General features: G+C 50.2%; 1 protein-coding gene and 1 long non-coding RNA gene across 3 annotated transcripts; both read left to right on the forward strand.

The window, feature by feature from the left end:
- Nucleotides 1-271: 271 nt before the first annotated feature.
- Nucleotides 272-16,303, forward strand: ACBD3 (acyl-CoA binding domain containing 3). 2 transcript variants are annotated; one of them, XM_036453525.2, is made up of 8 exons: nt 272-635; nt 7,624-7,765; nt 8,387-8,527; nt 9,275-9,433; nt 10,739-10,913; nt 11,704-11,884; nt 13,529-13,813; nt 14,198-16,303. In XM_036453525.2, exons 1-8 carry the CDS (start codon nt 353-355, stop codon nt 14,407-14,409), a joined length of 1,578 nt encoding a protein of 525 aa, XP_036309418.1. In that variant the 5' UTR covers nt 272-352; the 3' UTR covers nt 14,410-16,303. The 2 variants fall into 2 exon arrangements, with proteins under 2 accessions (XP_036309418.1, XP_036309419.1); XM_036453526.2 differs by lacking the exon at nt 9,275-9,433.
- LOC123653003 lies at nt 2,286-2,698 on the forward strand. Its single transcript, XR_006742608.1, has 2 exons — nt 2,286-2,449; nt 2,630-2,698. It is a non-coding gene; the product is annotated as an uncharacterized LOC123653003 (long non-coding RNA).
- Nucleotides 16,304-17,293: the final 990 nt, after the last annotated feature.

A 17,293-nucleotide genomic window follows, 5' to 3' on the forward strand; every position in this document is an offset into this window, starting at 1 on the left:
CCGCCCCCAGCCCCGCCCCGCAGACCCCGGGCCGCCATTCCGGTGGCGCCACGGAGGGCGCAGCCCCGCCTCCGGAGGAACCGGGCCGGGAGGGCGGGCCGGGCACCCGGACTCGGTTCCCGACCGGCCCTAAGGGCCTAGGGGGGGGCGTGGCGCGTGGCGGCGCCGGCCGCCGGCTGCTCGGGGCCTGAGGGGCGGGGCCTGAGGGGCGGGGCCTCGGGACTTCCGCCCCTTTCTCCGGAGCTGGCTCGGCACCGGAAGTTCCGGTGTCGGCCAGCCGGGGTGAGAGGTCAGCAGGAAGTCGATACGTGGCCGCCGCCTGTCCCCGCCGAGGAGGCGCAGCAGCCCGGAGATGGCGGCGGTGCTGAGCGCGGAGCGCCTGGAGGTGTCGGTGGACGGCCTGACGCTGAGCCCCGACCCGGAGGAGCGGCCGGGCGCGGAGGGCGCCCCGCTGCTGCCGCCGCCGCGGCCGCCGCCCTCGCCGCCCGGGGCCGGCCGGGGCCCGAGCGCCGCGGGGAGGCAGCCGGAGCCCGGGGCGGCGGCGGGGGGCGCGGCGGAGGAGGCGCGGCGCCTGGAGCAGCGCTGGGGCTTCGGGCTGGAGGAGCTGTACGGCCTGGCGCTGCGCTTCTTCAAAGGTGAGCCAGCGGGGCTCCGTCCTTGGGGCTCCCGAACTTCGTCCCTCCCCGCGGGGCCGCTGGGTCACCCCGGGTTCGCTGTCCGAGGGCCGCCTCCCCCCGGTGACCGGGCATGTCCCCTGGTTTATTTAGCTTCTCGGGTTTCCGGGAGCTGGGAGGGAAGCATGATCCTCTCTCCCAGAGGATCCCGTCCTGGAATTCACTTATTTTATTATTATTGTTATTATTATTATTACTATTGTTACTGTTTTCTGTTTTACCGTCGCATTTCTTTTTTTATGTATAAAGAGTACATGAACTTTTTTTTAATATATTTTATTGATTTTTTTTACAGATAGGAAGAGAGAGTTAGAAACATGGATGAGAGAGAATCATTGATCAGCTGCCTCTTGCACAGCCCCCACTGGGGATGAGCCCGCAACCAAGGTACATGCCCTTGACCGGAATCGAACCTGGGACCTTTCAGTCCGCAGGCCGATGCTCTATCCACTGAGCAACACCGGTTTCGGCGTACCGTCTCATTTCTTCTGTCTCTTTGGCGTGGCACATCACACCCCACCTATCTGCACCCTTCTCCCCTGCACCCTTCTCCCCTGTACCCTTCTCCCGTGGTGGAAGGAGGCCCTCCATTGGGTGCCGCACACCCTTTCCCCCCAGGGGGGGTGGGCCACACGCTCTAGCAGGATTCGATCTCCTGGCGTTTGATCATCCGTGGCCGAGAGGAGGGAAGCGTTCAGCCAGCACGTCCCCTCCTCTGGCAGGTCAGACTCCCAAGAGAGAGGATGCTCGCTCTGCCCTGGGAACTTCTAGAAGGTTAAAATGTTACCCCCTTAAAGCAGTGTGCCAAGAGTGGATTCTCAAGAGTTAGGTTGAAAGGGGCCCCCCCCTCCCCTTCGCACCCCACTCTACCCCGTGCTTCTCACAGAATTGTGAAATGTCTCGTCTTGGAGCGAGATTGTGGTGTGTGTGTGCGTGTGTGTGTGTGTTTTCATTGGGTGATTCACTGAGTCGAACGGTGGTGATGCCAGTCACATGAGCTTGTCGGTGGGGAAAACGATTGGGAAGCCCGTTAGTCTGATTTCGAGATAGTTCGACTATCTCGTGGGCACGGAGAGTTATCAGCAAACGAAGCTTGAAAAGTGGTTGCTAGGGCCGAAACCGGTGTGGCTCAGTGGATAGAGCGCCGGCCTGCGGACTGAAGCGTCCCAGGTTCGATTCCGGTCAAGGGCATGCACCTGGGTTGCGGGCACGTCGATGTTTCTCTCTCATCGACATTTCTAGCTCTCTATCCCTCTCCCTTCGTCTCTGTAAAAAATCAATAAAACATATATTTTAAAAAAAGAAAAGTGGCTGCTAGGATCCCCACACATTCCAGAGCAGCGTACTGGAACCCTTTCCCCGAGGCGTACCTTCTGGAATACATGTTTCACTCAACTTCCAGCTGAAGGGGAGCAGCTCGGCGTAGCGGTGCATGCATGCAAAAGTTACTGGCTTTCTCTCAGAACTGTTTTAATTGTGCAAACTAATGAAAGTCTCTATCTCTCGCGTAAGTTTTTCCAGAACAGTTGATCATTCCACACTCATTGCACTTTTTGTTAAGAAGTTTACCCTTGAAATACTCGTCATCGTTTGCACAATGAATCAGGCCTTGGATTTTTTATCTCTTGGCCCATGAATGTAGAGTTTCCTGTAGTAATGATACATTCTCACATATATGAAATTCCGATGGTTTTGTTACAATTATGAGTAACTACATCTTACCTTAAGTTTTTATTCGTAGAATGTAATTTTCCAGATTCAGTAAGGTTAAAACAGTGGTCGGCAAAGTGTGGCTCTCCCACAAAATACCACGGCCTGGGCGAGTTTATGTTGAAGAGGTGGCATTAGAAGAAGTTGGAAGTTTAAAAAATTTGGCACTCAAAAGAAATGTCCATCGTTGTCCTGTTGATATTTGACTCTGTGGACTGATGAGTTTGCCTACCACCGGGTTAAAGTATATTGTAGCGGCAGTGTGTAAGAATAGAAAAGAACCAACTTCTAATCCTAGCTTTCGCCACTTGACTGAGCGTGTCTTAATTTGAGAGAGGTAGTAATATCGTCTTTGAAAGATTGAAACACAGCAATGTGCAGTAAACTTAGCATTGCTTTGGAGTCAGGAAGCCTTGGGTTCCATTTACTGTGTAAATTCCTAGACAGTTGACTTTTCTAGACTCCATTTCCATCATTTATATAGAGGGAGCTGGCTTTGCTGTCTCGGATTTAAGATTTAGTGGTCTAAACCTAAGGTTATTTTGCCGAGAACTAGGACTCCGAGGGGAACCTATCATTTGTGGCCCTAGTTATCAGTCACCTTAAAGGGAAAGGCCTACCCTGATAGGAATGGTTCACTCCCTAAGTCAGGCTTTCAGTGCAGTACCCAATACTTACTAGGAGACTAGCAGCTAGCAATCAAAACTCCCTTCTGCCTGAAGCCTTACCTACCGTGTTTCCCCGAAAATAAGACCTAGCGCATGGAAATATAAGACATCCCCTGAAAATAAGACCCAGCGCAACTTTGGGAGAAAAAATTAATATAAGACACTGCCTTATTGTCGGGGAAACAGGGTAGTTAGCAATGAAGAGGCCATCAGGATAGGATGCTGATCGATGATTCTCTCTCATCGATGTTTCTAACTCTCTATCCCTCTCTCTTCCTCTCTGTAAAAAAATCAATAAAATATATATATTTTTTAAAGTGCAGATAAATGCAAGTTAGCATTTCCCCAGTCTTCCTCAGTGCAGACCGCGGGGACCCCTCTCGCGGACAGAGGTTTGTGTTAGCTTTCCACTGTAGATGAATAGCGCATTCCCCTTGGCCGTGAGGAATGTAGAGGCCAAAGGAGGAGTTAAAGACCCAGACAGCTGCAGCGCGGGGGGATCGGGAGCAAATGCCATTCCAGAGCTGGGGGCGGGGGGCAGGCCTGAGTGGCCGGGCAGTGGCCGGAGGAAGTGGTGGGATGGAGAGAGCGGAGAGCGGGAAGGTAAGCTGTCAGGTCTGAGGACCGGTTGGAATGCATTGCAAAGAGCTTTTCGTTAGTCCGCAGGAGGCTCGGTGACCGTTTTACATGGAGGAACCAAGTGTTAGCAAGATGAGCTGGTTACCTACTAGACCGGCTGGCTTCATTGTAGCATTCGTACTTTTTGGATAGCGTTAGCTTGGGGAGTTGTATTTGGTTTCCAGAGTTCTTAGGGGTGAGTGTTTCCTTCTGTACACTTCATTGACCTCATTGCATTAAGCTGGTAGGTGGTGGCATTGATTTAAAATTCCAGAGCAATAAGTGCCACCAGTTACTGAGCAGATGTTCACTGAGAGTGTGGACACACTCACTTTCTGGAGATTCGCTTCAGATAGCTGGAAAAGTCAAGTGTGAGAAAAGCATCTGCTCTGCATTCCTACATAACTAACTGCTGTCAGGTTTGAAATGTTGATTGTAGTGGCGGTAATCCGCTCCGAAGGACTGAAGTAAATGTGCCCATCAAAAATACTGGTGTTGCCGGGACCGGTTTGGCTCAACGGATAGAGCATCGGCCTGTGGACTGAAAGGTCCCGGGTTCGATTCCATTCAAGGGCATGTACCTTGGTTGCGGGCACATCCCCGGTAGGGGGTGTGCAAGAGGCAGCTGATCGATGACTCTCTCTCATCGATGTTTCTAACTCTCTATCTTTCTCCCTTCCTCTCTGTATAAAATCAATAAAATATATTTTTTTTAAAAATACTGGTGTTAATAGTCTATTCCTATTAATATAATAATAAACCTTTCAGGAAGCTTGCATTTAGCTAACCTAATGATTGTTCACTCGTATAAATTGAAAATGGATATGTTTTAATTCATTAGGGGTTGAAAAATGATGATATTCTGCCGAAACCGGTTTGGCTCAATGGATAGAACGTCGGCTTGGGGACTGAAAGGTCCCGGGTTCGATTCTGGTCAAGGGCATGTACCTTGGTTGCGGGCACATCCCCAGTAGGGGGTGTGCAAGAGGCAGCTGATGGATGACTCTCTCTCATCGATGTTTCTAACTCTCTATCTCTCTCCCTTCCTCTCTGTACAAAATCAAAATCATGATATTCTAATTGTCTTTCCTTCACTGTAATGCTTTTCCTCGTGTACTAGTTGGTGTGGGGTGCAGTTCAAATAGGAAAGGAAAGGAAATGCTTCTGCCTCTTTATTTTCTTTCTAAATAATGCGCGTCCCTAACCTCAAAAGGTGACTCTTTTTTTAGTATACTTTTATTGATTTCAGAAAGGGGGGGGGGGGGGAGACACATCAGTAATGGGAGAGAATCATGGATCGGCTGCCTCCTGCACACCCCCTTCTAGGGATCAAGCCCACAGCCCAGGCCTGTGCCCTGACTGGAATCAAACCATTCTAGGAAGAGCTGCTGTTTAGCCATTGACTGCAGAACCCACAACCTAGGTTTATGCCCTGACCGAGAATTGAACCCACAACCTTTCGGTGTATCAGACAAGGTCCCAGCCACTGAGCACATGGCCAGGGCTTTTGTGGCTTTCTGAGGTCTGGTCTGTTAGATGGGTTTTATTTAATGCTGAGGACTAGGGAATAAAGAAGTGAAAATTGCAGCTATCCAGTGACGGGACAGTGAATCACTACCAGGAGGAAGTGTTCGAGCACGGGTTAGTAATTACCGGGTGGACACGCTTTGATTGCTTTTGTGCATCTACCACAGGTTTTTCCTTTGTGGTTACCATGAGGCTTATATGAAATAGTTTATAGTTCTAGTCTAAGCACATAACTTCCACAGCAGACAGAAACTCCACACTTTTCTCTCTCCCTAGCATTTTAGGTTATTGATGTTACAATCTACATCTTTTTTATACCGCATAGATAGTAACAAATTAAGGTAGATATGTAGGGCAGATTTGAGCTTTGGTTGTGCAATTCAGTCACCTGTCTTTAATTTCCCTCCCAACCCGTATATTTTATGGCTTTCATTTCATCAAGTAAAAGCTAGACAGGGCATAGAAATAATTTGTTGCATCCTTTACCTTTACCTCCAGACAGAAGGGAAAATATGATTTCTCGTAAATGTACTCTAGCAATTGAGGTGTGAGACTAATAACCTTGTGTCTGATTAATTTCAGGTGTAAGGGACTTAATTTTAATCTTTCAGACCTTAGGGCTTGGTAACAATGATTATAAAGCTGCTATCAAGTTACTTATGCTGTCTTATTAGAACTTAAAGTCAAGTACTTATGAATTAATAGGAACACGATCTAGAAGCCATTTCTATTTTTAATTGCTTGGGAAAACGTGTTTTGTGTATTGTATTGGTTTCCTATTGCTCCTGTCACAAATTACCAAAAATTCGTGTCATAAAACAACTCCTGACTTAGAGTTTTGGTGTCAGAAGTTCAAAATAGGTCTCGCTGGTTAAAGGGGGGCGGTCGGCAGAGCTGTGTTCCTTGAGGCGCTGGGAAAGCAGCTGTTGTATGGCTCCCTCTGGCCTCTCTGAGGGAAGTAAGATGGGTAACAGCTTAGGTCTCCTCCCTCAGGCCCTTCTTTCTCTCCTTCCATTGATAAGGACCTTGTGATTACATTGGGCCAAGGCGGGGAAAGTCCAGGGTCAGGCAGTTAGTGGCAACCTTAATTCCCCATTTTCATATAATCAAACATATTCACGGAATTGGGATTGGGGTGTAGACATCCGGGGATGGGGGTGGGGAGGGCTATTATTATGCCTACCACTTGTCATAAAGCCTTCCTGTTCCTGGACCACAGAATCCTCATCAGTTTCCAGGCATGCTCTCAGGGGCGTGGCTCCTCTGATTGGTCAGTGTAGGGCAGGGGTCCTTGGGTATTGCAGCTGGTCCTGGCATTGCCCGCCGGTGTTACTGCTTTTCTTCCGTCCTGGAGGTGAAATACAGCCAGGCTCTGGGCAGGTGGCCCCTGTATCTGGCTGTCAATTGCTCTGCCGATTTGCTCAGCAATCTGTCTCAGTTTCCCTATCCCACTGGCCTAGTTTACTGGCCTTATGAATAGACTATTGACATTTAGCATATTAACTCATTTGACCTTTTTACCAAGTGGAACCAAAGCAATTTACAAAGGTCAGGTTTATAAAGGAAGGAAGAGGATCAAATAGTTATTACTCTTGCCAAAACCAGTTTGGCTCAGTGGATAGAGCGTCGGCCTGTGGACTGAAAGGTCCCAGGTTCAATTCCAGTCAAGGGCATGTTCCTTGGTTGTGGGCTCATCCCCAGTAGGGGGTATGCAGGAGGCAGCTGATCGATGTTTCTCTCTCGTCGATGTTTCTAACTCTTTATCCCTCTTCCTTCCTCTCTGTGAAAAATCAATAAAATATATTTTAAAAAATAGTCATTACTCTTGGTGTATCAGGACAATGCTCTAACCAACTGAAATACCCGGCCAGGTAATAATATCTATTACCTCTGAAGTTGCATTGGACCCCTTACTTTATTGTTGAGTCAGAGAGGTTAAACATCCTACAGCTAAGAAGTGTCTGAGACGAGATTTAAATCTAGGCTGTCGCCTACCACATCATATTGCATCAGTGGGGTACAAACGGTTGAATATAGCCTTTCAAAGTACATGTATGGTCATATTGAAAATGGTTGATACAAAATTATTTTTAAACCTTTTAAAGAATGATTGTTGAACGACTTTAATAAGTATAAAAGATGTCAGTGGTACACTTATATCTGTGTGCCTGACTATAGCTTAACAGACTGGTTTCTCTGGAGTAGTTTTAACATAAATATTGGTACTTGGCTTCATTGTTTTAAAATTCTGCATAAAGGTTGTTAAAATTTAGTATTTGAAAAAAGCCTCACTATAATAGTGTTTCTATCTATCATAGGCACTTGGGACATACCTATAGCAACACTTCAGCATACAGCTGAAAATTGTGTATTTTTCCAGTGCTAATTATTTCCTTTGTGGGTTTTCTTTTTCTTTTTTCTTACAGAAAAAGATGGCAAAGCATTTCATCCAACTTATGAAGAAAAGCTGAAGCTTGTGGCACTGCATAAGCAGGTTCTTTTGGGCCCGTATAATCCGGACACTTGTCCTGAGGTCGGATTCTTTGACGTGCTGGGGAACGACAGGAGGTAACGGTGTTCCGTTGTATAACTAATTTAACGAGAATAGTGTTGAAAACGGTGCACAGTGAATTGGTTAAGATGTAAATAGCTGGTTCACTAGCTTAGCACTGAAACAAACATTTTTGCTTGCAGCTTCTGGAGTCTTCAGATGTTTACCTCTTTTTGGCTTGGAGGTGTTTATGGCTAAATATTGTGGAAGAAGCTTACTCATCTGATTATGAACATAAGACAAGTACAGCTTCGTTTGATTCTTCCTAATAATGATAAAAGCTGCCACTGAAAATATGTGTAATTGATTTCCTTATCGGAACATATAGAGAGCTGTGACAAAAAGGAATACATAGACTATTCAGTTAAGGCTAAAATATAAGTAAAACTCAGATACGCTTTTGCTCGTACAGAAATGATCAACAGTGCAGTTAAGTTGTAGTTTAAAAAGTAAGTTTGGATTGTAATGTAGTAAATCAGTACATGCTTGTTGAATCTGGAAGTCCCGCACCTTTTGTGTATAATAGAATTATTCTTCGTTTTCGTTGTGATTGAGAATTGTTCATGTTGAAAGTCCCGTTCAATGGAGTTCTCATCCTCTCAAGAAGAGGAGGTGACTTTTCCCGTTATTCCTTCCAGGAGAGAGTGGGCGGCGCTGGGAAACATGTCCAGAGAGGACGCCATGGTGGAGTTTGTCAAGCTCCTGAACAGGTGCTGCCACCTCTTCTCCACGTACGTCACCTCCCACAGGATCGAGAAGGAAGAGCAAGAGAAGAAGAGGTGAGCTGAGTGCGCGGAGTGTTCCAGCTCAGGTGTCCGGCTGCATCTGGCTGCAGTGAGGGCACTTGGCAGGCTTCCTGGTGTGGGGCCTCTGCCCGTCTGGCTGGACCTGTAATGGGAACGGCCTGTCCCCCGGGCAGCAGTCCTTCTGCCATTACACCGGATTTCTGAGCAGGCCCATAAACTCAGCCACCCCTCCTCCTGAGCCTCTGCTCTGACACACCTTTGCGGCTCTCTCCCTTGTTTCTAGAATATTCGTACGCCGTATGTAAAATGTGTTGGCTGCTTGCTCTTTCCAGCCCATGCTAAGCCCTGAGAACATAGCAGTGTGAGCGAGGCTGTCTCTGCCCTTAGGCAGCATGTTCCTTCATGGGTCAGGCAGGTGTGTAGTGCTGAATCTGTCACACAACTTTAATTGCGATTGCAGGAGTAGTCTGCAGGAAAAGCTGGTGGTGCTGTGAGCATATATTAGAGGGGAGCCTCAGGGCGTGGGTAGGCACATCATGATTTGAGTAGTGTCTTAATGATGGGTGCCTTTTCCTATTGCTGCTCAGCAGTAATTATTCTCGCTGAGATCGTGTATGTTGTGTGGTTGATTCTGTATGTTAAGTGTATGCATTTCGGATCTTGGGATGTGTGGCTTTCTGAAAAGGTTCTGTCCGTGTTCACGGTGAAATGAAGTCTGAAGTTGCTTTATACAGGGGATTTTTTGTCGAGGACTCATTCTCTGTCTCCTGCACTTGGTAGGAAGGAGGAGGAGGAGCGCAGGCGGCGAGAAGAGGAGGAAAGAGAACGGCTGCAGAAGGAGGAAGAGAAACGCCGGAAGGAAGAGGAGGAGAGGCTCAGGAGGGAGGACGAAGACAGGCGGCGGCTGGAGGAGGAGAGGCTGCGGCTGGAGCAGCAGAAGTAAGCTGGCTGTGCGCTCCGTGGGAGGGAGAGAATCGGACGGTCTCGCTGCTGTGGCCGGACCGTCGGCCAGAGTGCCCGGGGTCGTTCTGCCTCGGCGGCTGGGAGCTGCACCAGCGTTAGCTACTTGGCATTTGTGCTGGCGATCTGCTGCCAGAGAGGGCCTCGTTGTAAGCGGCGTTTGGCTGCGAGAGGAGTGAAGAGGCTGAAAGGGCTTGGGATTCACTCCGGAGCCCAGGGCTGAGGAGCCGAGGAGCCCAGGTGGCTGGCTTGCTCCTGTTGCTCCCTGCCCGAGTCCACGTGATCTCTCGTCTTTGGTGTCTCTCTCCCAACCTTCCTGTTCTCTGCAAACCGTCGCTGTCTGCTTTGGCACCACAGGCCAGGCCAGCCTGGATTTAGGGGGTTTTGTTTTCATGCATCTGCTAGAGAGAGGCTGGCCGGAACCGGAGAGACCCAGTTCCGCGTTCCCGGGCCAGGGAATGGGGCTGTTTTAGCCCCTGCAGTGTCCTCCGGCACCGGGCTGGGAGCTGAGACGTTCTGAGTAAGGGCTGGGGGCGAGGCTGTCTCAGAAGCCGCTGCTCTGCAGGGAGCACCGGGCACAGGAGGAAGGACTGACCCCCACAGGGCACCGGGAAGAAGGCCAGGGTCCTGCAGGTGGCGGGGCGGATGGCTTAAGCCAAAGGACACGGGAGCCCCAGATTGCTCCTCATTGGTGCTGAGTCGTCCCTCAGAAAAGCGCCGGTCAGCCAGGGCCGCCTCCTGCTTTGCAGAGAGACGATGGCTACTGCTCTGGAGGGGCCCGCCATTGGCTGCTGGGGACGACAGTCCGTCCTCCAGCATCGTGGGCAGAGGCTGGAGCCAGGCTGCCTAGTCCTCCGCGCCGGCTCTGGCGCCTGCCAGCAGGGTAACCTGGGGCAAGTTACTGCCGCCTCCGTTTCCCCTTCTGTGAAGCCCTCACCCGGGGGCAATGCTAAGGCCTGCCGGCTCAGTCCAGGGGAGGGCCTTGAACTCTGCCTGGTACATAGGAAGGCACATAACCATTAATCATCATGCTGCTGATGATGATGTGTTTATTATTATTCTCTCCCTTGATCCCAGATTTTCCTTGGAAACCTAAGTAAAAAATAGAGAGCATGCTTATTTTCTTAAATTGCTTCTGGGCCTGGGTCACATGCTGATTGGTATACATACTAGCTGAGTCGTTTTGAAGAGGTGTAAATTATAAAACTAAGTAACAAGGGCATTTTATTTTGTCATGACCGATCCCCCGTGGCCAGACCGGTGTGTATTTTTTGATGTTTTCAGGCAGCAGATAATGGCGGCTCTGAACTCGCAGACCGCCGTGCAGTTCCAGCAGTACGCCGCCCAGCAGTACCCGGGCAACTACGAGCAGCAGCAGATCCTGATCCGCCAGCTGCAGGAGCAGCACTACCAGCAGTACATGCAGCAGCTGTACCAGGTGCAGCTCGCACAGCAGCAGGTAAGCGACCGCTCAGCCTGCGGCCTCGGGGTCGTCCAGTCTCACTGGAACCCTGTTCGTGTTTAGCAGTCACTAATGGATTTTGCATTGGCCTCCAGGAGAAAGGAACTTTTAGGTGACCTTTATTAAGGGAGACTTTCATGTTCCATTGGCAATTATGAAAGAAAATATAATCCTCAGCAACAGGTAGTTTGGCCGCTGTTACATTGACCGAGGTGTGTGTGGGAGTTGTGAGGACCGAGTGTCATTCCAGTGAGTCTACGTAGATTCCAGTAGTGGTCCCAGAACCAGCAGGACTTGGTAACTGGCATTAGTTCAAGGATGCCCGTCGGGCAGTTTGCTGCCATAGGCCTGGGCAGCCTCCAGGGGGAGGACCCGGCCCTAAGGCTATTGGCTGGGCCATCTTGGCTTTTGTGTAAGTACAGTGGCGAGACGGCGCTCCCCGAGGACACATGTGGTGTTAAAACACAGGTCAGAATGCATTCTAGGCCGGGACCGGTTTGGCTCAATGGATAGAGCGTCGGCTTGGGAACTGAAGGGCCCCAGGTTTGATTCCTGTCAAGGGCATGTACCTTGGTTGCGGGCATATCCCCAGTAGGGGGTGTGCAAGAAGCAGCTGATCGATGACTCTCTCCCATGGATGTTTCTAACTCTCTATCTCTCTCCCTTCCTCTCTGTACAAAAATCAATAAAATATTTTTTTTTTTTTTTTTAAAGAATGCATTCCAGGGCAAGTGTCTCCTTTATTGGCCTTCCTGGTCAGCGTCTCTTTGCTTTTCTCGACTTGCAGGCAGCATTACAGAAGCAGCAAGAGGTAGCAGTAGCTCCTTCGCCGACATCCTCGAAGATGAATGCAGCTGGACCCAGCGACATGATGTCAGTCAATGGACAGGCCAAAACCCACACTGACGGCTCCGAGAAAGAGCTGGAGCCCGAAGCCGCCGAAGAAGCGCTGGAGAACGGACCAAAAGGTACCGCATCCACATGACCGCAGCCAGACACCACGACAAGCACAGTCGGGAGGTCAGGCTCACTGGCACCTGAGAGCAAGTACATGTCTGCACGCGCTGCATGCATTTTCACTGCTCATTAGTCTGCACCTGTGCTTCCGGTGACCCGTAGGAGAATAGTGTGGAGGGCCAATCAGATCTATTCTCATTCTGTATATTGATTATCAGATGCCGGGTGACCAATCACACCCAAATTCAGCAGCTTAAAATCCGAATAAACGTGTCACCTCATGCACTTTGTGTGGGTCCGCTGAGTGTGGTGGGCCTGGTCCCTCCCGAGGTTGGAGTTGAGGTTCAAATCCTGTGAAGCTTGACCAGGACTAGAAGCTCTGCTTCCAAAATGGCACCCTCGCTGATGGGCAAGGTCAAGTTGGCCGCAGCCCAGGTCTCAGTTCCTGCCTGAGAGCCTCCGGAGCTGCCTGGAGGTGCGCAGAGCTGGCGCGGCAGTGTCTCAGGCCCTGGCTCTGGGACTGACACCACGTTTCCCTGCGTTCTCTGGGCCCGGAGACCACCTGCCAGGTTTCGGATGGTGACCTCACCAGGGCGTGGACACCCCGAGGCAAAGTGATGGCGGCCATCCAGGAGGCTGGCCCCCGTACACCCCGGGATCTCTTTTGAGACGGAAGGGCCCTGTTAGCCAGAAGATAACGTAGCACTTTCAAGGTCTCCTGGCTCTCTATGGGCATCTTGTCCACTCAGTCAGCAGTTGGTTGAAGACTCCCTGTGGGTCAGGAGCACAGGGCTGGGGCGCCCGCACACACACGTGTAAATTGTGGCTGTTTGGCGCTGTGCTGGAGGGGGGTTTGTTAGAGTTTGAGCGCATGTGACATGGGGGCGTGGCCCAGGCAGAGAGGTCACCAGAGCTTTCCTGGGGAAGGGACCATTGAGCTGAGAAATCTGAAGCAAGAGCAGCATCAGCCCTTTAAGAGGGAGAGGAGCACTCGGCACGTGATCTAGGATGGCAGGTTCAGAGATCTTGTCTTGTAGAATAAGTAACGGGAAATGGTGTGAGAACAGACTGAAATGCTGTAGCTTACACCCCCCTCCCTTTTTCCCCCCCTATTAACAGTATATCAATGTTTTTAAATGAATCTTGGTCGGAAGCTCTGTGATGAACTCAGGGAAACCAGTGCGTGTAGAGACTGCTCAGCAGCAAGCCTTGCCTCCTCTTCACTGAGACCCTGGCAGTTCCACTTCGGCCCAAGTTTCTCTTTCTCCGAGTTCCCTGAGGATAACTTCTAGGATTCCGAGATACATCCCTTCAAAAGTGAATTTATTTCTAAGCTCGGATCCTTCTTTTCTAAGTCCAGATCTTTCTTCTTGGTTATGGATAGGCTAAAAACTGATAAAGGCCCAGCTAGGAAGTTCCCATGGTTCTTTCTAAATCCCCATATGTAATTAGCGTGTTGGGGGAAATCACGTGTAAGATGACGGATCACGTGTCTTATGGAAGCGGTGTGCTGGCCTCTGGGTGCCTGTGCCATTGTGCAGTGAAGTGACGGGAGACCTCCACCCACGTAGACGGTGTGCCCGTGGTGCCTGCGTGCGGCCGGGCGGCTGCAGGAGGCTCCGCCCTGTAGCTGTTGTAATCTCTGTTGTCTCCAGACTCTCTTCCAGTAATAGCAGCTCCCTCCATGTGGACGCGCCCCCAGATCAAAGACTTTAAAGAGAAGATCCGGCAGGATGCGGACTCCGTGATCACGGTGGGCCGAGGAGAGGTGGTCACGGTCCGTGTGCCCACCCACGAAGAAGGATCGTATCTCTTTTGGGAATTTGCGACAGACAGTTACGACATTGGGTTTGGGGTGTATTTTGAATGGACAGACTCGCCGAACACGGCCGTCAGCGTGCATGTCAGTGAATCCAGCGACGACGAGGAGGAGGAAGAAGGTAGAGCCATTGGTCCATACTCAGTAGCTGCCGGGTTGTGGGCTGGCAGGGGGGCAGCGGACCACTCCCTGCAGCGGTGGGACCTTGGCTGGGAAGGTGGTGAGGGCAGGGCAGCTCCAGTGGGGACTGGTACCTGAACCAGGTTTTCTGCTTTCTGGGTAGTATTTGGCTTCCAGCCTTGTGTGTGTGACAACTAATGTGCATCAATCAGCTGCCTCCTGCGCACTCCCCACTGGGGATCGAACCCACAACCCAGGCGTATGCCCTTGGCCAGACTCAAACCCGGGACCCTTCAGTCATGCTCTGCTCACTGAGCCAAACCATCCAGGGCAATCAGCGGTTTTCCCGGATCTGTTCGTGACTTGTCTCTCTCCTTTCTCACAGAAAACATCACTTCTGAAGAGAAGGCCAAAAAGAACGCCAACAAGCCGGTGCTGGATGAGATTGTGCCTGTGTACCGGCGGGACTGTCACGAGGAGGTGTACGCCGGCAGCCACCAGTACCCAGGGAGAGGAGTCTACCTCCTCAAGTTCGACAACTCCTACTCTCTGTGGAGGTCCAAGTCCGTCTACTACAGAGTCTACTATACGAGATAAAGATGTCGCTGCAGAGTCTGGAGTCTGGGGTTGGGCCGAAGATGGTATTTAGTTGGGAAGTTGCTTTGGACTTTGGTGGAGCATTGCAGTCGGTGTGTGCCCGTTGGTTGTGGTCTGATGGTCTGTGAACTCTCGTTGGGGATCAGGACTTCCTGGAGACTCTTGAGCGTTAATACTTTGGGGTCAAAGGGGTTCCTCAGACTTACCCCGCTGGTAGGTGCCGGCCAGCTGCATCCCTAGAGGATGCTGAAGTTCCATGAGCTGCGTGTTAAATCTAAACAAACACCCCGAGGTGGAGCCCCCGGGCTCGTCCCCTGCTACCTGCTCGATGTACCCGCAGTCACCGCGCCCTCTCGGGAAATCCTCTGTTCGTGTGCCACATTGAGGTGCACAACTTGGAAAGTCACCCTTTTTAAAACTTAAAAACTTGAGACCTCACAGATTATAATAGGAAATAATTGCTTCAATCCGATGTGGTTGTGAATGGGCCAGATTGGTTTTTGCTTTGGCAACAGCTATTCAGTTCAGAGTTACATTGCACACAGGGAGTTATTTTCTAAGATAATCTTAAAACAGAATGTCCAAACCCGATTGCTGATCAGAGTGTCAGTACACATAGACCACCTCAGACACCCCCCCAGCTCACGGTCCTCTTCATTGGGTATCGATATGCCATGGCAGACCAAAAGGAACTCATTTTCGTCTTGATTTGGCTTTATATAAGAGCATCTCAGATTGGAACTGTTTTCTACACAAGCATATAGTTAACGTAAACCGTTTTATAAACTCAAATTGCCACCTTCTGAATTAAGAATACATGAAGTCATTTCAGTATCATTCAGTGTATGAAGAATAACATTGCACTAATGTGGACATCACTGCCAGACACGGTCCATTTTTAATTTGTTACTACTTCGGCACAGAGCCCCCCCCATGACTTCCGTTTGGAATTCCTAGAGAAGTGGAGCCCACGCTTCAGTTCCTGACGGCTTTATCCTGTATTATGTCTTTATTGATGGGAAGAGGTACACCTTTGTTTTCTCCACTGAAAACAAACGCGGGTCAATTAATTGCCTCCAATATACATACGTGATTGACTAGCGTAGAGATTCTTGTTTTCAAAAGGAAGGGTCGTACAGATAGCAAACGACAGCGACGGCAATGCACACCTGGAATGTTACTACATGCTGTTACTGAAATACTTGGGGGTTTTGCCTGTCGGATCACAATCACCTCCGTGGGAGGGCCCTCTGCGGTGGTCACCTGCACTACGTCAGGAAGGGGCTGCTGGTTTTGCGTGCTGCGTTCTTTCTGTTGTTTTTTTTTTTAATACCCAGTTTTGTACATACCTGACTGTTCTCTTTGTTTGGAAACTGGATTATTTTTCCTAAGAAGTGCTCACCCTGTGTGTTTTCCGTTCGACCAGTGACAGCTCACAGACGTCCACGCTGTTACATCAGAGCACTTGTCCACTGTCCGTCCGTCCGTCCGCTCTCGTGTACATACGTACGGGCTGGGAACCACGGGGTTAGGCACTTCCGGGCTGTTCTGTTGTGTTTTGTTTTGTTTTTTTTTAACGAGAAAATACTGTATTTAAAATGTAAAATAAACTTTTAAAAAGCAGGCACTAATATATATTTCTTCCAGCCTTTGATTACAGACCTGCCCCCGCACACGTTAAGGTGAATCGTCTCCTGGAAACGCCATTGTTCTCGGGAGCAGTGCGTGTGGCCTCACATAGCTGCGGTTCCGGTCACGTGTCCGTTCAGGACCTTTTGGGTTTCGACTTTTATATTGCCTTTGGCTGTGGATCAGTACAGCTCAAACGCGATTTCAAAGAGATCTTGAAAAATATATATATATATATTTAATCAATTAAAATGTTTATCTGTAACTCGTTGACGTTTCATTGATAAGTTCCTCTCTGAAGCGTTATTTCTGCATCTCACCCCCTGGTAGGACGAGGAGAAACGTTTTAAATGATCTTTTCCGGTTTAAAAAGTTAAGAAAACGAGCACACTCTTTCTGGCTGGTTATTTAAGCTTTGCTGTGGATTAACCTCGTGAGTTAAACAGATGGAAAATGTCCAGGCTCGGTGGTGAGCGCTGGCTTCTGTGAGACGCTTCCCCTGCCCACCTGTGGGTGGCAGGTCCTCGGCGGCCGCTTCAGAAAGAGCTGCTGAGCCTGGCACCGAGGACCGTGCCTACCCAGCTGGCGCATGGGGGCTCAGACGCTGATTGTTTTTTTAAAATATATTTTATTAATTTTTTTACAGAGAAGAGGAGAGAGGGATAGGGAGCTAGAAATGTCGATGAGAGAGAAACATTGACCAGCTGCCTCCTGCGCAACCCCCACTGGGGATGTGCCCGCAACCAAGGTACATGCCCTTGACCGGAATCGAACCTGGGACCCTTCAGTCCGCAGGCCGACGCTCTATCCACTGAGCCAAACCGGTTTCGGCTGATTTTTTTCTTCTTCTTCTGAGATTTGGAGACAGAGGAGGAGGTGGCCTTGGCGTTGGCTGGGCTGGGGACCCTGAAGGCAGACCAGAGAAGCAGGGCTGGGGAGCACATTGTGGAAGCGGGGAAGCCGCCGGTTCAGACCACAGCGATCGATCGCCAGTCACGTCTTGGGGCTCAGCGTGCCACAGTCTGCAGCCAGCGCCAGCTCTGCGGCCGTCCCAGCTTCCGCTCAGTTCAGCCTTCCCGCCAGCAACCTAAGGTGTGCGTGCGTGTCTGTGTGCGGGGAGGCGTCTTCGTCCCTTTACCGACTTCTCAGTGTGAGTGGGACCCGCATGGGGCTCCTCTCGCATAGATGGTCTCAGGGTCCTTCCTCTTCCTTCATGAAGCTCTGAAAAGACCAAGATGCCTGCTGTCCTTTCTAA

This window comes from Pipistrellus kuhlii, unplaced genomic scaffold (genome assembly GCF_014108245.1).
Source record: "Pipistrellus kuhlii isolate mPipKuh1 unplaced genomic scaffold, mPipKuh1.p scaffold_m20_p_25, whole genome shotgun sequence".
Lineage (NCBI taxonomy): Eukaryota > Metazoa > Chordata > Mammalia > Chiroptera > Vespertilionidae > Pipistrellus > Pipistrellus kuhlii.

Coding starts and splice junctions, on each gene's coding strand:
- ACBD3 (XM_036453525.2), top strand. CDS start 353: ATGGCGGCGGTGCTGAGCGCGGAGCGCCTGGAGGTGTCGGTGGACGGC. Junction 7,766..8,386: donor GTGCTGGGGAACGACAGGAG/GTAACGGTGTTC, acceptor TATTCCTTCCAG/GAGAGAGTGGGCGGCGCTGG. Junction 8,528..9,274: donor GAAGAGCAAGAGAAGAAGAG/GTGAGCTGAGTG, acceptor TGCACTTGGTAG/GAAGGAGGAGGAGGAGCGCA.